At 36.7% G+C, this 14,045-nt stretch overlaps 2 protein-coding genes across 2 annotated transcripts; both read left to right on the top strand.

Moving 5' to 3' along the window:
• Positions 1-1,850: 1,850 nt before the first annotated feature.
• LOC109198658 (calsequestrin-1) lies at positions 1,851-5,622 on the top strand (the record flags this gene model as incomplete). Its single annotated transcript, XM_019354035.1, has 9 exons — positions 1,851-1,964; positions 2,175-2,286; positions 2,401-2,474; positions 2,678-2,808; positions 3,306-3,351; positions 3,488-3,542; positions 3,872-3,972; positions 4,139-4,213; positions 4,910-5,622. Coding segments are annotated over 9 exons (984 nt in total), but the record flags the coding sequence as incomplete, so codon positions are not given.
• A 3,771-nt stretch (positions 5,623-9,393) lies between these two features.
• Positions 9,394-10,893, top strand: LOC112842929 (uncharacterized). The gene is made up of 3 exons (XM_025900549.1): positions 9,394-9,741; positions 9,826-10,025; positions 10,475-10,893. Exons 1-3 carry the CDS (start codon positions 9,432-9,434, stop codon positions 10,808-10,810), a joined length of 846 nt encoding a protein of 281 aa, XP_025756334.1. The 5' UTR covers positions 9,394-9,431; the 3' UTR covers positions 10,811-10,893.
• Positions 10,894-14,045: the final 3,152 nt, after the last annotated feature.

The following is a 14,045-nucleotide window of genomic DNA, read 5'->3' as shown; positions in this document are numbered from 1 at the left end:
TCTGCAAGAAATATAATGGGGTTTGTTTTAGGCTTGCTTGTTAATACTTTAGTTAAATTTATTCAGTTACATCTAAGACAAAATAACAGGACACTCTTTGCTTTAGATTTATAAACAGCATGTATAATGTTTCAAAATAACAAACTAGATATAGAAATCAATGACGGCAAAGATAAATGGAAAAAAAAACAAATCAAGAATTGCTTTTTTTAGTGGAATCTGAAAATGATGTCATTGTGATGTTTAACAATAAAAACACCATCTTTCTGTCAGACTAACCAGTATACTAAATATTCAAGGTATTCTAAAACTAAATAGGAGTGTTAACATTTTCTCAAAGAAAATTGTCTTTGTTTCCAGAAACAAAGAAAATCATATCAGAACAAAAAGAAATTGCTTTTTTTATGTACTGACATGGTAAAGAGAGCATTTGTTGAATTACAAGTTGGTGTTAGTAACTGACTCACATGAGGTACAAAGGTCAGTACTGTTTCTAATCACTGGTATTTTGAGCTGGTGCAACAATCTGCTGCCAGGCACAAATGCAAAGTGAAATAGTGTGACATAAAGTGCTAAGGAAAATCAAAAGTGAGAGAAAGGAACTTGTCATAGCCAGAAAAGGATTGATGAGATATTTTTGGAAGAGACTCAGAAGATGGTGTGATACAGTAAGCACTGTAGGATCTTACATCTTTATATTTTAGTCCTGCACAGTTGGTGTAGAGCACCCTCAATTTCATTGTAAATGTACAATGACAATAAAGGGCCATTCTATTCAATTCTATCTTAAAATATAGTTCTGGGTAATTGTAGCTGTGTGTTTTAGTGCAATTGGACAACTAAAAAAATTTCCAGAAACATATAAACAAAAATAAACAATAGGCTTGGGTTTTTTCATTATGTCGGCCTGCTGCAAAAAACTGAGGTTAAATTAACTCTTCATGTAGCATACAGCTACTATATTACTATATTGTAATAATGGAGACAGTAGAAATCCTTTGTAGCTAAGTGCACTGTATAACTTGTAGAATTCTCTGAAGTGGCTCTAATAACTGGAATGTAGATTCCAGGTCTTGCTGATAAAAGGACAAAGGTACCTGGTAGTGCAGATTCTGAGAACTCCTTCAGCTCCTCATATTGTTGCCAAAACAACAGTTAGGGAATGTCAGGGTACCACAGCCAGTGATGCCACTAGATGCATTGTGTGGACACAGTAAGACAAGGGCGTAGATTTGGTTTTGGCATTGGTGGGGACGGATGATTCAACCACCGAACCCTGCCCTGTTTCTTTTTTTTTTTTTTCCTTTTTGTCTTTGCTTCTTGATAAAAAAGCAGAAATATACTTGCCTACATATGCTATTCTACATGCTTTTAAACCATTTAAAATTACAATTCATAGTTTTATATGTGAATTATATAATGTTAAATTACTATTAAACAAATGACTGATTTTAGACTTTAGTTTACTTCAGCCATATTCCATATAAATCAGGTATCATACAAAAATAAAAAAAGCTTCAAATAGAGTCATGACAATAAAAGAATATGACTTTAAGGACTTAACAACATTACTTCAGTTATAGTTGCTACTGTATTGTATTGTATGTTATACTATTTTGCTTATAGTATATCAGTTTTAATCAATGATATATAATATATTTTACAGTAGAAAAAAAGATAAAACAGATATTTCCAGTTGATTCTTTCTTTTGTTAATAAAAAGTTTTTGTGTACCTAAAACATGGTACACATTATTGCACTATTTAATAACTGATAGTATTGCTGCACCAGGGCAAAAATAAATGTGATTTAAAAATCTATGAAATTAAATATTATTATAATGAAACACTTTTCTTGCACCAGGTCTGGATGAAGTGGAGAGTATCTACATCTTTGCCGATAACGAGATTATTGAGTATGATGGAGAGCTGGCCGCCGACACCTTGGTTGAGTTTCTTTATGATGTAAGTAAATTCTTGTCATTCATTAAGGATGTTTAAATTCAGCTGCGGTTAACTTTACGATACACCTGTTGTACATGCATGTCAATTTATTTTTCAGTTCTATTTTCTTTAAAATGATTGCTAAATTAATTTAAGTATTAATTTCTATCCAACTTTAAGATGTTAATAAACTGAACTTACAGTTCCGTCATTTTATTGTTGTTTTGTCAGGTGATTGAAGATCCCGTGGAGATCATTGGCAACGACCGTGAGCTTAAGGGTTTCCACAACATGGATGAGGTCATCAGGCTTGTCGGCTACTTCAAGAGTGAAAAATCTTCTCGTATGTAAAAAATTAAGACTTAAAGGCTGAGTTTCACAAAAACCCTAAGCAATTAATACTGCTTTTTTTAAAATGTGGAAATGTTTTTTCTTTCCTTTTGTTTTTACCATGCAGATTTCACTGAGTATAAAGATGCCGCTGAGGAGTTCCACCCTTTCGTCAAATTCTATGCCACATTTGACCCCAAGGTTTAAACTGCCTGATTGAGTATTTCTATTATGTTGAGACATTTTAGTAATTTTAATTTCAAGTTTTAAGGTTATATCACTGAGCTTGGTACCGTATATTTTATAGTATGGATTTACTTTATATCGAGTGCCTAAAACATTTAAAAGTCACTGCTTTGCTGCTTTTTTTCTATCATAGTTCATTGATTTCTCTTTTCTTTCAGATTGCCAAGAAGCTGAAACTGAAGATCAATGAGGTTGATTTCTATGAGCCATTTATGGATGAACCTGTCCCTATTCCAGGAAAGCCCTACATCGAGTCTGAGATTGTTGAATTCATTGAGCAGCATGATAGGTGGGATACTGACATAACGAGCTTAAGGATATATGTGGCTGTTTGTGAGTTTCCAACGTTTTTAAATCGGGTTTCACAGAGAGGACCAAGAGAAACAAAATAAAATGAAATTAAATAAAAACATGTTATTATAGCAGTAAAGTGTGTGTGTGTGTGTGGTTTTATATGTAGTATAATGGAGTTTTGTCCTCATGCTGTACACTGATGTAGCAGCTCCATCTAGTGGTAGCTCCTATTACGCTCCACCCCTGCACTGTTGTTGCTAGTAACTTTTAAAGCAGTTCTTGTGCTAGAATATGCATGATCTTGTGAAAATGTCTGTTGTTAACCATAACTTAATTACAATAATGGTGGTCATGTTTTAATACATCATCATCTTATCCATATAAGTGATATATGACAAAATATTCTTGTTATTTTTACATTAAACTGGGAATAAAAAAAACAAAACAAAACTGTTTTGTGTTTATAAACTTTAAAATTGTTTTATGTTTCAGGCCCACTCTGAGGAAACTTGAGCCTTACAACATGTATGAGATCTGGGTAAGAGATCTGAGATTGCTTTGTGATTAATAAAACTTAAAATATTAAATTTATCATATTCAGAGGTACTTTTGTTGTTATTTTAGAGCATAAATATTCGAAATGGTTTCATTAACCTCCTCTTTTGCACTCGCAGGAGGATGACATTGATGGAGAACACATTGTTGCCTTTGCTGAGGAAGATGACCCAGGTGATTTTCTGCCTAAGTGTTAGAACTAAACAGGTGAACTGATGTGGACACACTAATGCAGAGGTTGTAAAAGAGCTGGGCCAGTGATAGGAAAGAAGAGGCTAGGGCTTTGGCTAAAAGGTGGAAACCTGGGATAAGGGCTTGGGTTAGTGGGTGCAGCTGGCAGGGCTCTGTTCAGACTCCAGAGCACCCTTTTCAGTTCTTATCCAACACACCAGCACAGGGTGGATGGGAGGAAATGGCTCATGAATTAAATCAGTGCGAAGTTCATATATGAACCTCATAATTCAGTATTACTGGTACAATAGCTGACCTTTCTTCATCTCTAGATGGCTTTGAATTCCTGGAAATTCTCAAGGAAGTGGCACGTGATAACACTGAAAACCCTAACCTCAGCATCATCTGGATTGATCCTGATAATTTCCCTCTGGTATGAATTTTTCTCAGTTAAAGTGCATATCTACTACATTGGAAATTATTTGTGTTCTTGACGTAATCTACTTACAGGATAAAAATTACCCTAATGATTTAAAAAAAAAAAACTGTCTCCATCTAATGCTTTCTTTTCTTTTCCTTTTGTCTGTTTCTCGTTTCAGCTGGTTCCATACTGGGAAAAAACCTTCCGCATTGACCTCTCTTCTCCTCAGATTGGTGTAGTTGATGTTGAGGATGTAAGCAAACTTTCCGCTAACCCATAAAAAAACAGGCATGAGATAATCAAATGGTCATTACCTCATGCTTTGATAATCAAAAGAGGGAAAAACCCTAAAATTCATGTGTAACTACCCATCCATCCATCCATCCATCCATCCATCCAGGCTCATTTCTAATTGTTTAACAACGCTCATCACCATGGTCTATTTGTTGGTGCCATTGCCAAACAGTCTCTGAAAGATTAAAGCACTTTGACTGTAACTTTTCTTAAAGTAACTATAATTGTTACTGTCTAACAAAAATGTATCAAATGTGATACAAATACAACAGTCCTGACGAGGCCTTACATGAATCAGGTTCTTAATGGAGCTTAATAGTGAGCTCTTTGTTTAGTTGCATGGTTTCTAAATTTGCCATTTTGATTCCCTTGCTGGCACTTGCTAATGACCAAATAGGGTTGAGGGTAGTAGAGGAGACCAAGTAACAAGTTAAAGGAGAGGGAAACTTGCCCATCCAGCAACTGTTAACAAGTAGTCAAATCAACCCTGAAGGCAATCTATATGAAAGAAAGGGGAGACTTTGTGGTTCCTTTATTGTCTAATGTGTGAGGCGAGCACATGCCATTAACACATAACTGTTATAAAGGAAATCAGTCGGCCATGTGCATAAATGTGATTTTTTCTTTTGAATGTATAAATGTCTGTCACCGGCAGGCTGACAGCGTGTGGATGGAAATGGATGATGACGATGACATGCCAACAGCTGATGAGCTCGAAAAGTGGATCGAGGATGTTCTGTCTGGAAAGATTGATCCAGATAATGATGACGATGACGACGACGACGATGACGACGACGACGATGATGATGATGATGATGACGACGATGATGATGACGACGATGATGATGACGACGACGACGATGACGACGACGATGATGATGATGACGACGATGACGACGATGATGATGACGACGACGACGATGACGAATAAATGTTTTCTACTATGTTTAATTTCACTATGATTAAAACACAAATGTAGTACCAGGTTTTTTCTAACATCATGTGGGGAATCCCCCCCTCACAGGTTTCCTACTGGGGACAAATGTTATGACCTTACAGGGAACTTTTTGATGTCAGTTAGAAAAGGAGATTTTCAGAGATTACTGTCTTTGCTGACAAACAGGTTGCAGATTAAAATGTTACAGTATTTACTGTATGCCCTTTGACTGCAAAAAATGGTAATGACTTCACAGTGAATGTGAGTATAGAGACAACTTAATGTTATAGACTGTGGTTCACCCATTTCTCATTTTCTCTAGTATACTGTAAGCCTGTTTCTAATGACATGTTTTCTACTTGAGGACAAGAAACACTTTCTTGTAAAGTTTTTAAAGAAAATAAAGGTAAAGATACTCGACAGTCTTAAAATTGTTGGAGTCTTGTGAAGTTTATGTACACTAAGTTTGAGCAGTTCTTGAAGAATTAGTTTAATCTTTCATATTTAAATGCTTGTTGCAATACTCCGTGTTTGGTCTGCAAGAAATATAATGGGGTTTGTTTTAGGCTTGCTTGTTAATACTTTAGTTAAATTTATTCAGTTACATCTAAGACAAAATAACAGGACACTCTTTGCTTTAGATTTATAAACAGCATGTATAATGTTTCAAAATAACAAACTAGATATAGAAATCAATGACGGCAAAGATAAATGGAAAAAAAAAAACAAATCAAGAATTGCTTTTTTTAGTGGAATCTGAAAATGATGTCATTGTGATGTTTAACAATAAAAACACCATCTTTCTGTCAGACTAACCAGTATACTAAATATTCAAGGTATTCTAAAACTAAATAGGAGTGTTAACATTTTCTCAAAGAAAATTGTCTTTGTTTCCAGAAACAAAGAAAATCATATCAGAACAAAAAGAAATTGCTTTTTTTATGTACTGACATGGTAAAGAGAGCATTTGTTGAATTACAAGTTGGTGTTAGTAACTGACTCACATGAGGTACAAAGGTCAGTACTGTTTCTAATCACTGGTATTTTGAGCTGGTGCAACAATCTGCTGCCAGGCACAAATGCAAAGTGAAATAGTGTGACATAAAGTGCTAAGGAAAATCAAAAGTGAGAGAAAGGAACTTGTCATAGCCAGAAAAGGATTGATGAGATATTTTTGGAAGAGACTCAGAAGATGGTGTGATACAGTAAGCACTGTAGGATCTTACATCTTTATATTTTAGTCCTGCACAGTTGGTGTAGAGCACCCTCAATTTCATTGTAAATGTACAATGACAATAAAGGGCCATTCTATTCAATTCTATCTTAAAATATAGTTCTGGGTAATTGTAGCTGTGTGTTTTAGTGCAATTGGACAACTAAAAAAATTTCCAGAAACATATAAACAAAAATAAACAATAGGCTTGGGTTTTTTCATTATGTCGGCCTGCTGCAAAAAACTGAGGTTAAATTAACTCTTCATGTAGCATACAGCTACTATATTACTATATTGTAATAATGGAGACAGTAGAAATCCTTTGTAGCTAAGTGCACTGTATAACTTGTAGAATTCTCTGAAGTGGCTCTAATAACTGGAATGTAGATTCCAGGTCTTGCTGATAAAAGGACAAAGGTACCTGGTAGTGCAGATTCTGAGAACTCCTTCAGCTCCTCATATTGTTGCCAAAACAACAGTTAGGGAATGTCAGGGTACCACAGCCAGTGAAGCCACTAGATGCATTGTGTGGACACAGTAAGACAAGGGCGTAGATTTGGTTTTGGCATTGGTGGGGACGGATGATTCAACCACCGAACCCTGCCCTGTTTCTTTTTTTTTTTTTCCTTTTTGTCTTTGCTTCTTGATAAAAAAGCAGAAATATACTTGCCTACATATGCTATTCTACATGCTTTTAAACCATTTAAAATTACAATTCATAGTTTTATATGTGAATTATATAATGTTAAATTACTATTAAACAAATGACTGATTTTAGACTTTAGTTTACTTCAGCCATATTCCATATAAATCAGGTATCATACAAAAATAAAAAAAGCTTCAAATAGAGTCATGACAATAAAAGAATATGACTTTAAGGACTTAACAACATTACTTCAGTTATAGTACACCAACATCTCTTACACATTAGCACTAAGGGAACACTGAATGACCTGCTGGGTTTTGTCCATAAAACTACTCATCTAAGGTTACCACAAAGTAAAAGATCTCTCAGCAAAATTATGCAACATGTTAGGCACTATTGCCCCGATCAAATCAGTGAGCTGGGACTTTTTATTCTAAACATGAACTACTGTTACAGCAACACACATGGACTACTGGTGCCCCACACAACAACTCAATGTCCACTATGTGAAGGAGTCTATACTATACTGTCTATACTATACTGTCCTGGTGGACATGGCAACACTTTTTTCATGGTTACATACAGTTTTAGACTGATGTGGGCCAAAGCCTAGCACATACCTGCCAACCTTGAGACCTCAGAATTAGGGAGACATTCAAAGGGGGTTTTACAGTGTTTACTTATCGGAAAAAAATAAGTTAAATGTCACCGGCCGGGGGTGTCCAAATTCAGAGCCTGCGTCCACCTGAGGACCCGGCCTTCGCGGTCTAAGTGGGCCGGGTCCTCCGAAAGCCGGGTAGACCGGAAATGAGCGACTGTGAAATTGGGGGGTCTAGCCTTCATAATTACGTCACCTCTGCCGTCTGCTCCTTGCTGTCTAAATAAAATAAAATATAACCGGACGCTTGCGTAGATTCTCGACCATCTCACACTTCTGTTTAATCAGTTTTCTGTTCGACATTTATTCAGCTGTGTGAAAACCCCGGAGGAACCCACCCGATGGATTAATAAAGTTTTATTTAATCTAATCTAACCTAATAATTTTAATCTCAGCCAAACCGATTTACTCACGAACAAATAAAACACTGAAAAAGGCCAAACAATAACATGTTTAAGTTATTTGAAGTTTACACAACTACATTCTCGCCTGAAAATATGTTAAAAGTTTATTTCGCGACCCAGAAAGAGAAATAAGAGTAATATTAATACTAAGTAGCTGCAGTAGTAGTAGCCATTGTTGGAAACTGGAATTGGCTGGGCCAATCTGGGATATGGTTTTTCAATTTTGCTGTCCGGGTGGAAAATCGGGAGAAATTGGGGAGAATGGTGGCTCCGGGAGATTTTCGGGAGGGGCACTGAAATTCGGGATTCTCCCGGAAAAAACGGGAGGGTTGGCATGTATGGCCTGGTATTGCCTGTAACGTTATTATGACGGACACATTTTATGAGTGAACTTGACTTTAAGTGACTTACAGGTTTCTTTGAAAAATACTTTGTTATATCCAGGTTCTTCCTTTTTGCTGCCATCCTCCTCTCCTCCTTGCAGGTCCTCGCAGCGCAGGATTGCCGCTGCTAAAACTAAACAGAGCTCCCTGAAAGGCACAGCCAATCACATTGGCCATATTTGTCACATGAGGTAGGACTCCAGTAGAGAACGTAATTTAACTCTTTCTGCACCGCTGGCTGAATGAGACGTTGACAGATTGGTTTTTTCTTTCTATCGGGTTTGTTTTTCTTTACTCGAAGAGATCAAATTATTGGTGGGGACAATTCAATAATCGCTGGATATTGGTGGGGACATGTCCCTTCCGTCCATGCCAAATCGACGCCCTTGTATGGAAGCCCGTTTCCGCCACGAAAAAAAAAAACGATACTTAACTCGAAATTTCGAGTTATTTTTCTCGAAATTTCGACTAAGTTTCTCAAAATTTCAATTTAGTAACTCGAAATTTCGACTTAGTAACTCGAAATTATGAGAAAAATAACTCGAAATTTCGACTTAGTAACTCGAAATTATGAGAAAAATAACTCGAAATTTCGAGTTAGCTCTGCCAATCAGTAATCTACGTGAATGACGTCATTTCCGTGTTACCCGGAAGCTGAATCCCTCAGCTACAAATGCTACAGATATGCTAACAGTATTACAGATACGAATCATAAATTCACGCATTGCTGAGTATTTTAACCGTGGCTTCACAAATGAGGAGATTCTTGCGTTATTAGCTGAATCACATGACATTACTATCAGCCTTCGTACACTTGAAAGGATTTTACACAACAATGGACTTTGGCGCAGAAAGAACAAAACAGAGGTGGGAGAGGTGGCAGCTTTTAAACAAGCACAACTGGCAACCTCAGGACAGTGTCATGGGTATCGTTGGATGCACCAGAAGTGTTGGATGAATGGCATTGTTACTGACAGAGAAACCGTTCGTCTTCTGCTCCGTTTATTCGATGGAGAAGGTGTGGATTTGAGGTCACGAAGACGACTGCGGAGGCGAGTGTATCATAGCAGAGGCCCCAACTATGTGTGGCATATCGACGGCTACGATAAGCTGAAGCCATTTGGGATTGCAATCAGTGGATGCATTGACGGCTTTTCAAGGAGTGTAATATGGCTAGACGCTTACAAGACAAATAATGACCCGAGAGTAATTGCTGGCTACTTCATGGATGCCGTGATTCAACAAGGTGGTTGCGCTGAACGAGTGAGATTAGATCTAGGAACAGAAAACGTCCATGTGGCTCACATGCAACGAGTTTTGCACTTTACAGACAATGAACCAGAAAGAGAGCACGTCATATTTGGAGCAAGTACAGGAAATCAACGCATTGAAAGATGGTGGCTCATCTTACGAAGCCAGTGTATCCAGTACTGGATTGAACTATTTGACAAACTAAGAGAGGATGGCCACTTCTCAGACTCTTTCTTGGACAAATCATTGGTCCAGTTCTGTTTTCTTCACATTATACAGGTGAGTTGTAAACGACATGTATTGTAACTGTTTAATTTGTAACAACTCACACGGCCTTTGCATATTATAGAAACATCATATATATAAAAGTACACGTGAAAAGTAGAGTGCTTTTAAAAAAACAACAAAACAGTTTTGTTAAAAACAATTACACATATATATCAAGGAACACAGTTATACATTATAACACATTGATGATTTATATGTGTTTAGGCCTGTCTCAGGACTCGGTTAGCATCTTTGGTGGGCCAAAACTAAGTAAATAAGTATCTGTCTGTCCATGATGTGTGTGTGTGTGTGTGTGTGTGTGTGTGTGTGTGTGTACCAAAGCTACATTAATGGTTTGTAAGCTAAGAAAATCAATGTAGAAGTTAGTTGTGCTTTTGTACATTAACATTTTCATATTGTATGCCTGAAAATGTTTCTTTTGTGCATTTGTTTTCATCTAGGAAGAATTAAATGAAGTTGCTTTGGCCTGGAATGACCACAGAATGCGCCCAGTCCACAACTCCCGAAGTCCTCACGGCCGACCATCTTTTATGTATGCCCTCCCAGACATTTATGGCGCGAGGGACTGTCTCAAACATATCAATATGGACAAAGTTGAAGCCTGCCTTGAAGAATGCGTGTTCAAAGACTTTCCATGTGAAGAGGATGTTTTTCATCTCTGTGTAGAACTCATGTCAGAACATAACCTGGACTTCTCAGATGATGTGTTTCATACAGTGGATCTGTATGTAAAGCTAAGGCAGTTGATGCTTACTGAGTTGGAGCTTTTGCCTTAAAGGTTAGACATCATTATGCATTTGATTGAGGTGGCAAAAACACATTCTTTGACCCTTGTCCTTCAGGGACATCTAGGGATATTTAGGCCTTTTTTCCCCCTTTGTTTGGTTTTAATTTTGCTACATTTGCTGTCTGCAACAAATATCACCCCATCTGGGTTATGGTGACTTTTGCTAAATTGAATGGCCATAAGGTACACCTATATGCTTTTATAGGTGTCCATAGTCCATAGTCCATTGTTGTGTAAAATCCTTTCAAGTGTACGAAGGCTGATAGTAATGTCATGTGATTCAGCTAATAACGCAAGAATCTCCTCATTTGTGAAGCCACGGTTAAAATACTCAGCAATGTGTGAATTTATGATTCGTATCTGTAATACTGTTAGCATATCTGTAGCATTTGTAGCTGAGGGATTCAGCTTCCGGGTAACACGGAAATGACGTCATTCACGTAGATTACTGATTGGCAGAGCTAACTCGAAATTTCGAGTTATTTTTCTCATAATTTCGAGTTACTAAGTCGAAATTTCGAGTTATTTTTCTCATAATTTCGAGTTACTAAGTCGAAATTTCGAGTTATTTTTCTCATAATTTCGAGTTACTAAGTTGAAATTTTGAGAAACTAAGTCGAAATTTCGAGAAAATAAGTCGAAATTTTGAGAAAAATAACTCGAAATTTCGAGTTAAGTATCGTTTTTTTTTTTTTTTTTCGTGGCGGAAACGGGCTTCCATACCCTTGCAGTAAGATCTCAATGTGTTACAACTTCACTCTTAGAGAAAAAGAAGAAAGTCGTATAAGAGGACAGAAGGGCAAGATGAAAGAAGATATTAAGAGGTAAGGGCTGCTAGTAAGTTGTCTTTGATAAAATGGAAATTTAAAGCTGAAATGTTACGTTAGTTTTTTTTTTAATGTATACAACAAATGTACATCAAATTAAATTTGTGATATACGGGACATTTTAAATGTTTCAAGTACTGGCTGAAGTAGATAGTTTGCAGTATTTTTATCAAATTCCAAGTAATGGGCTACGATGAATGGTGAATAAATAAATGGTTACTACGAAGTTAGGCAAGGGTTAGCAGTGAGCAATATGAAGTTTATGTATACTGACTTGGCTACAGGATTTGAAGCAGTTATGACAGCTCATGTATTCATACAGAGGTCACCACAGCGGGTAGCTATGTATGTTTGATTTGACAGCTTTTTTACACCAGTTGATGTTCCTGACACGATCTGGATCAGACCCCAATTTGGTTGATCCACAGTCAAATTCAGAAGGAGCAGACTGATCACAGCCTGTCCAAAATTCTACAGCAGTTCACAATTCAAATTATTTTGTTATTTTATTTCTATACATGTCATATTCCCAACTGCTCCCAACTGACAAATCCCACTTTAAACTGAGTTAACTATTTACTAAATCCGATCTCATAGATGTCAAGGTAATTCAGTGTGGAGCAAAGTGTCTGGCAAACGGTTTATGTACAGTAAGGCAAAGTAGGGGAAAGGTCTGCAGCAGAGGTTCTGTGCCACTGGATATTGCCATGGATACTCTTCATGAAAGTACTGGAGCTAAAATAATATGTTAACCAAATGTAAAATTTAGATCAGATGTTATTATTTGATCCCCACCTCATAAATAAAGGGATTTGGAACTGAAGAAGCACTATATAAGATTAGTAACTCCTAATAGATTGATTGAACTGTGCATAGAGTGAGAGAAGAGTCAAGAGTTTAATAACCAAAAAACTAAAAGGCTCTTCTGACTGTCCCCAGTTTAGGGTTACCATTGAGCATCTCTCATAGTTTAATCTAGACCTTCTTTCAGTGTTTGTTCCAAGTCATCAGTGTAGATATGCCAGAAAGGGCCAGTGCTACTGGACGTCCATGAACTGAACTGATTGTAGACACTGCCGTCATTCCTTATCACTGTTATGTGAAATAACATTTTGTCTTTTGTTAAAGGGTCCAAGGGCTTAATTATAACACTACTGCACTAAGATACTGCCTTGGTCTTTTTTTAGATAAAGTCAAAATATTTTAATCATATTATTTCATGTACTTCAGCACTGCTTTACTATTATGATTATATTCATTAAAGCTTTTAGTGCAGAGACATACGTAGTGATTTATTCAAAATTCTGTTTTATTCATGTTTTTCACTGCCCCTTAGCCTCATACCCCCTCCTCACCTCTGTCTCCCATGTCAGATGAGCATGACTGTGTTTCAATAATGACTTCCTATGTCAGAATTGTCAGACTCCTGCACCAAACCTATCAAATAAACATTAAACCAGATTCTTATAGTTTTCAGTTTGTTTAAAGATTGTCTGGTAATTTTTAACATATAAGATCTGGTTTTGATATCCTAGACTTATTTTCCTGCTCCTATCCACACCAGCTCTGCAGATAGATATGGAGGATGGGGAAGTGGAATATGAAAGTTATGTTATAAACACTGTCAGCTCAGAAACTCCTGATATGAGCCACATCAGTTAACTGTAACATACACAAATTAATAATTTGATCTTTTTTATCCAGATATCGCTTGTTCCAGCTCGATCTATGTCACAATTGTTTCAGGACATCTAGTTTTCAAGGGCTGTGTCACTAATGAATGAATGAAGGGATCTATGTCTCTGCCTCTGCGTGTCTGTCCTTCACTCTCGAGAACTGTTAATCGAATCAAATTCAAATTTGAGGCCATATATTGCAAGTTATCTGAGTACAGTAAGTGTTGTGTCAAGGCTTAAGGTTTTGGGATAAGAAGGGTTTTGTTGCCCTAAGCTGATTGTGCTGCTTCATTGCCTTGTGTGTGATCTCGTTTCAAGGTAGCTGGTATTTGCCTTTCAGTTTTAGTAGAATTTGAAATGCATCTTATTGCAAATATCATAAAAAGTCACCTTTTAAATCATCTTTATAAGGACATGTACATCTTTAAGTAAACATTTTTTAAAGTGAAAAGGAGAAAAAAAGTGTTTTTTTTATCTGTTGTTTATCCTTTAAATTGTTAAATCATGAACACAGAGGATTATGAGGTACACTTGTTCAGCTGCACATTTAAATGTCTAATTAGCCAATTACATGGCAATAATTCATTGCATTTAGGAATTTAGACTGGTAAAGAAGACCAGTTGAAATTGCATGTAAGGATCAGAATGAAACAAAGGGCTAAACTCCTCTCAAACTGGTTTCCCAGTTTGCCCTTAAGCTCACAGAGTTACAGTTGTAGAT

The sequence above is a fragment of the Oreochromis niloticus genome, linkage group LG3 (genome assembly GCF_001858045.2).
Source record: "Oreochromis niloticus isolate F11D_XX linkage group LG3, O_niloticus_UMD_NMBU, whole genome shotgun sequence".
NCBI classification, from domain to species: Eukaryota; Metazoa; Chordata; class Actinopteri; order Cichliformes; family Cichlidae; genus Oreochromis; species Oreochromis niloticus.
The sequence above is the reverse complement of the archived record's forward strand: the minus strand, read 5'-3'. Positions and strand labels throughout refer to the sequence as shown.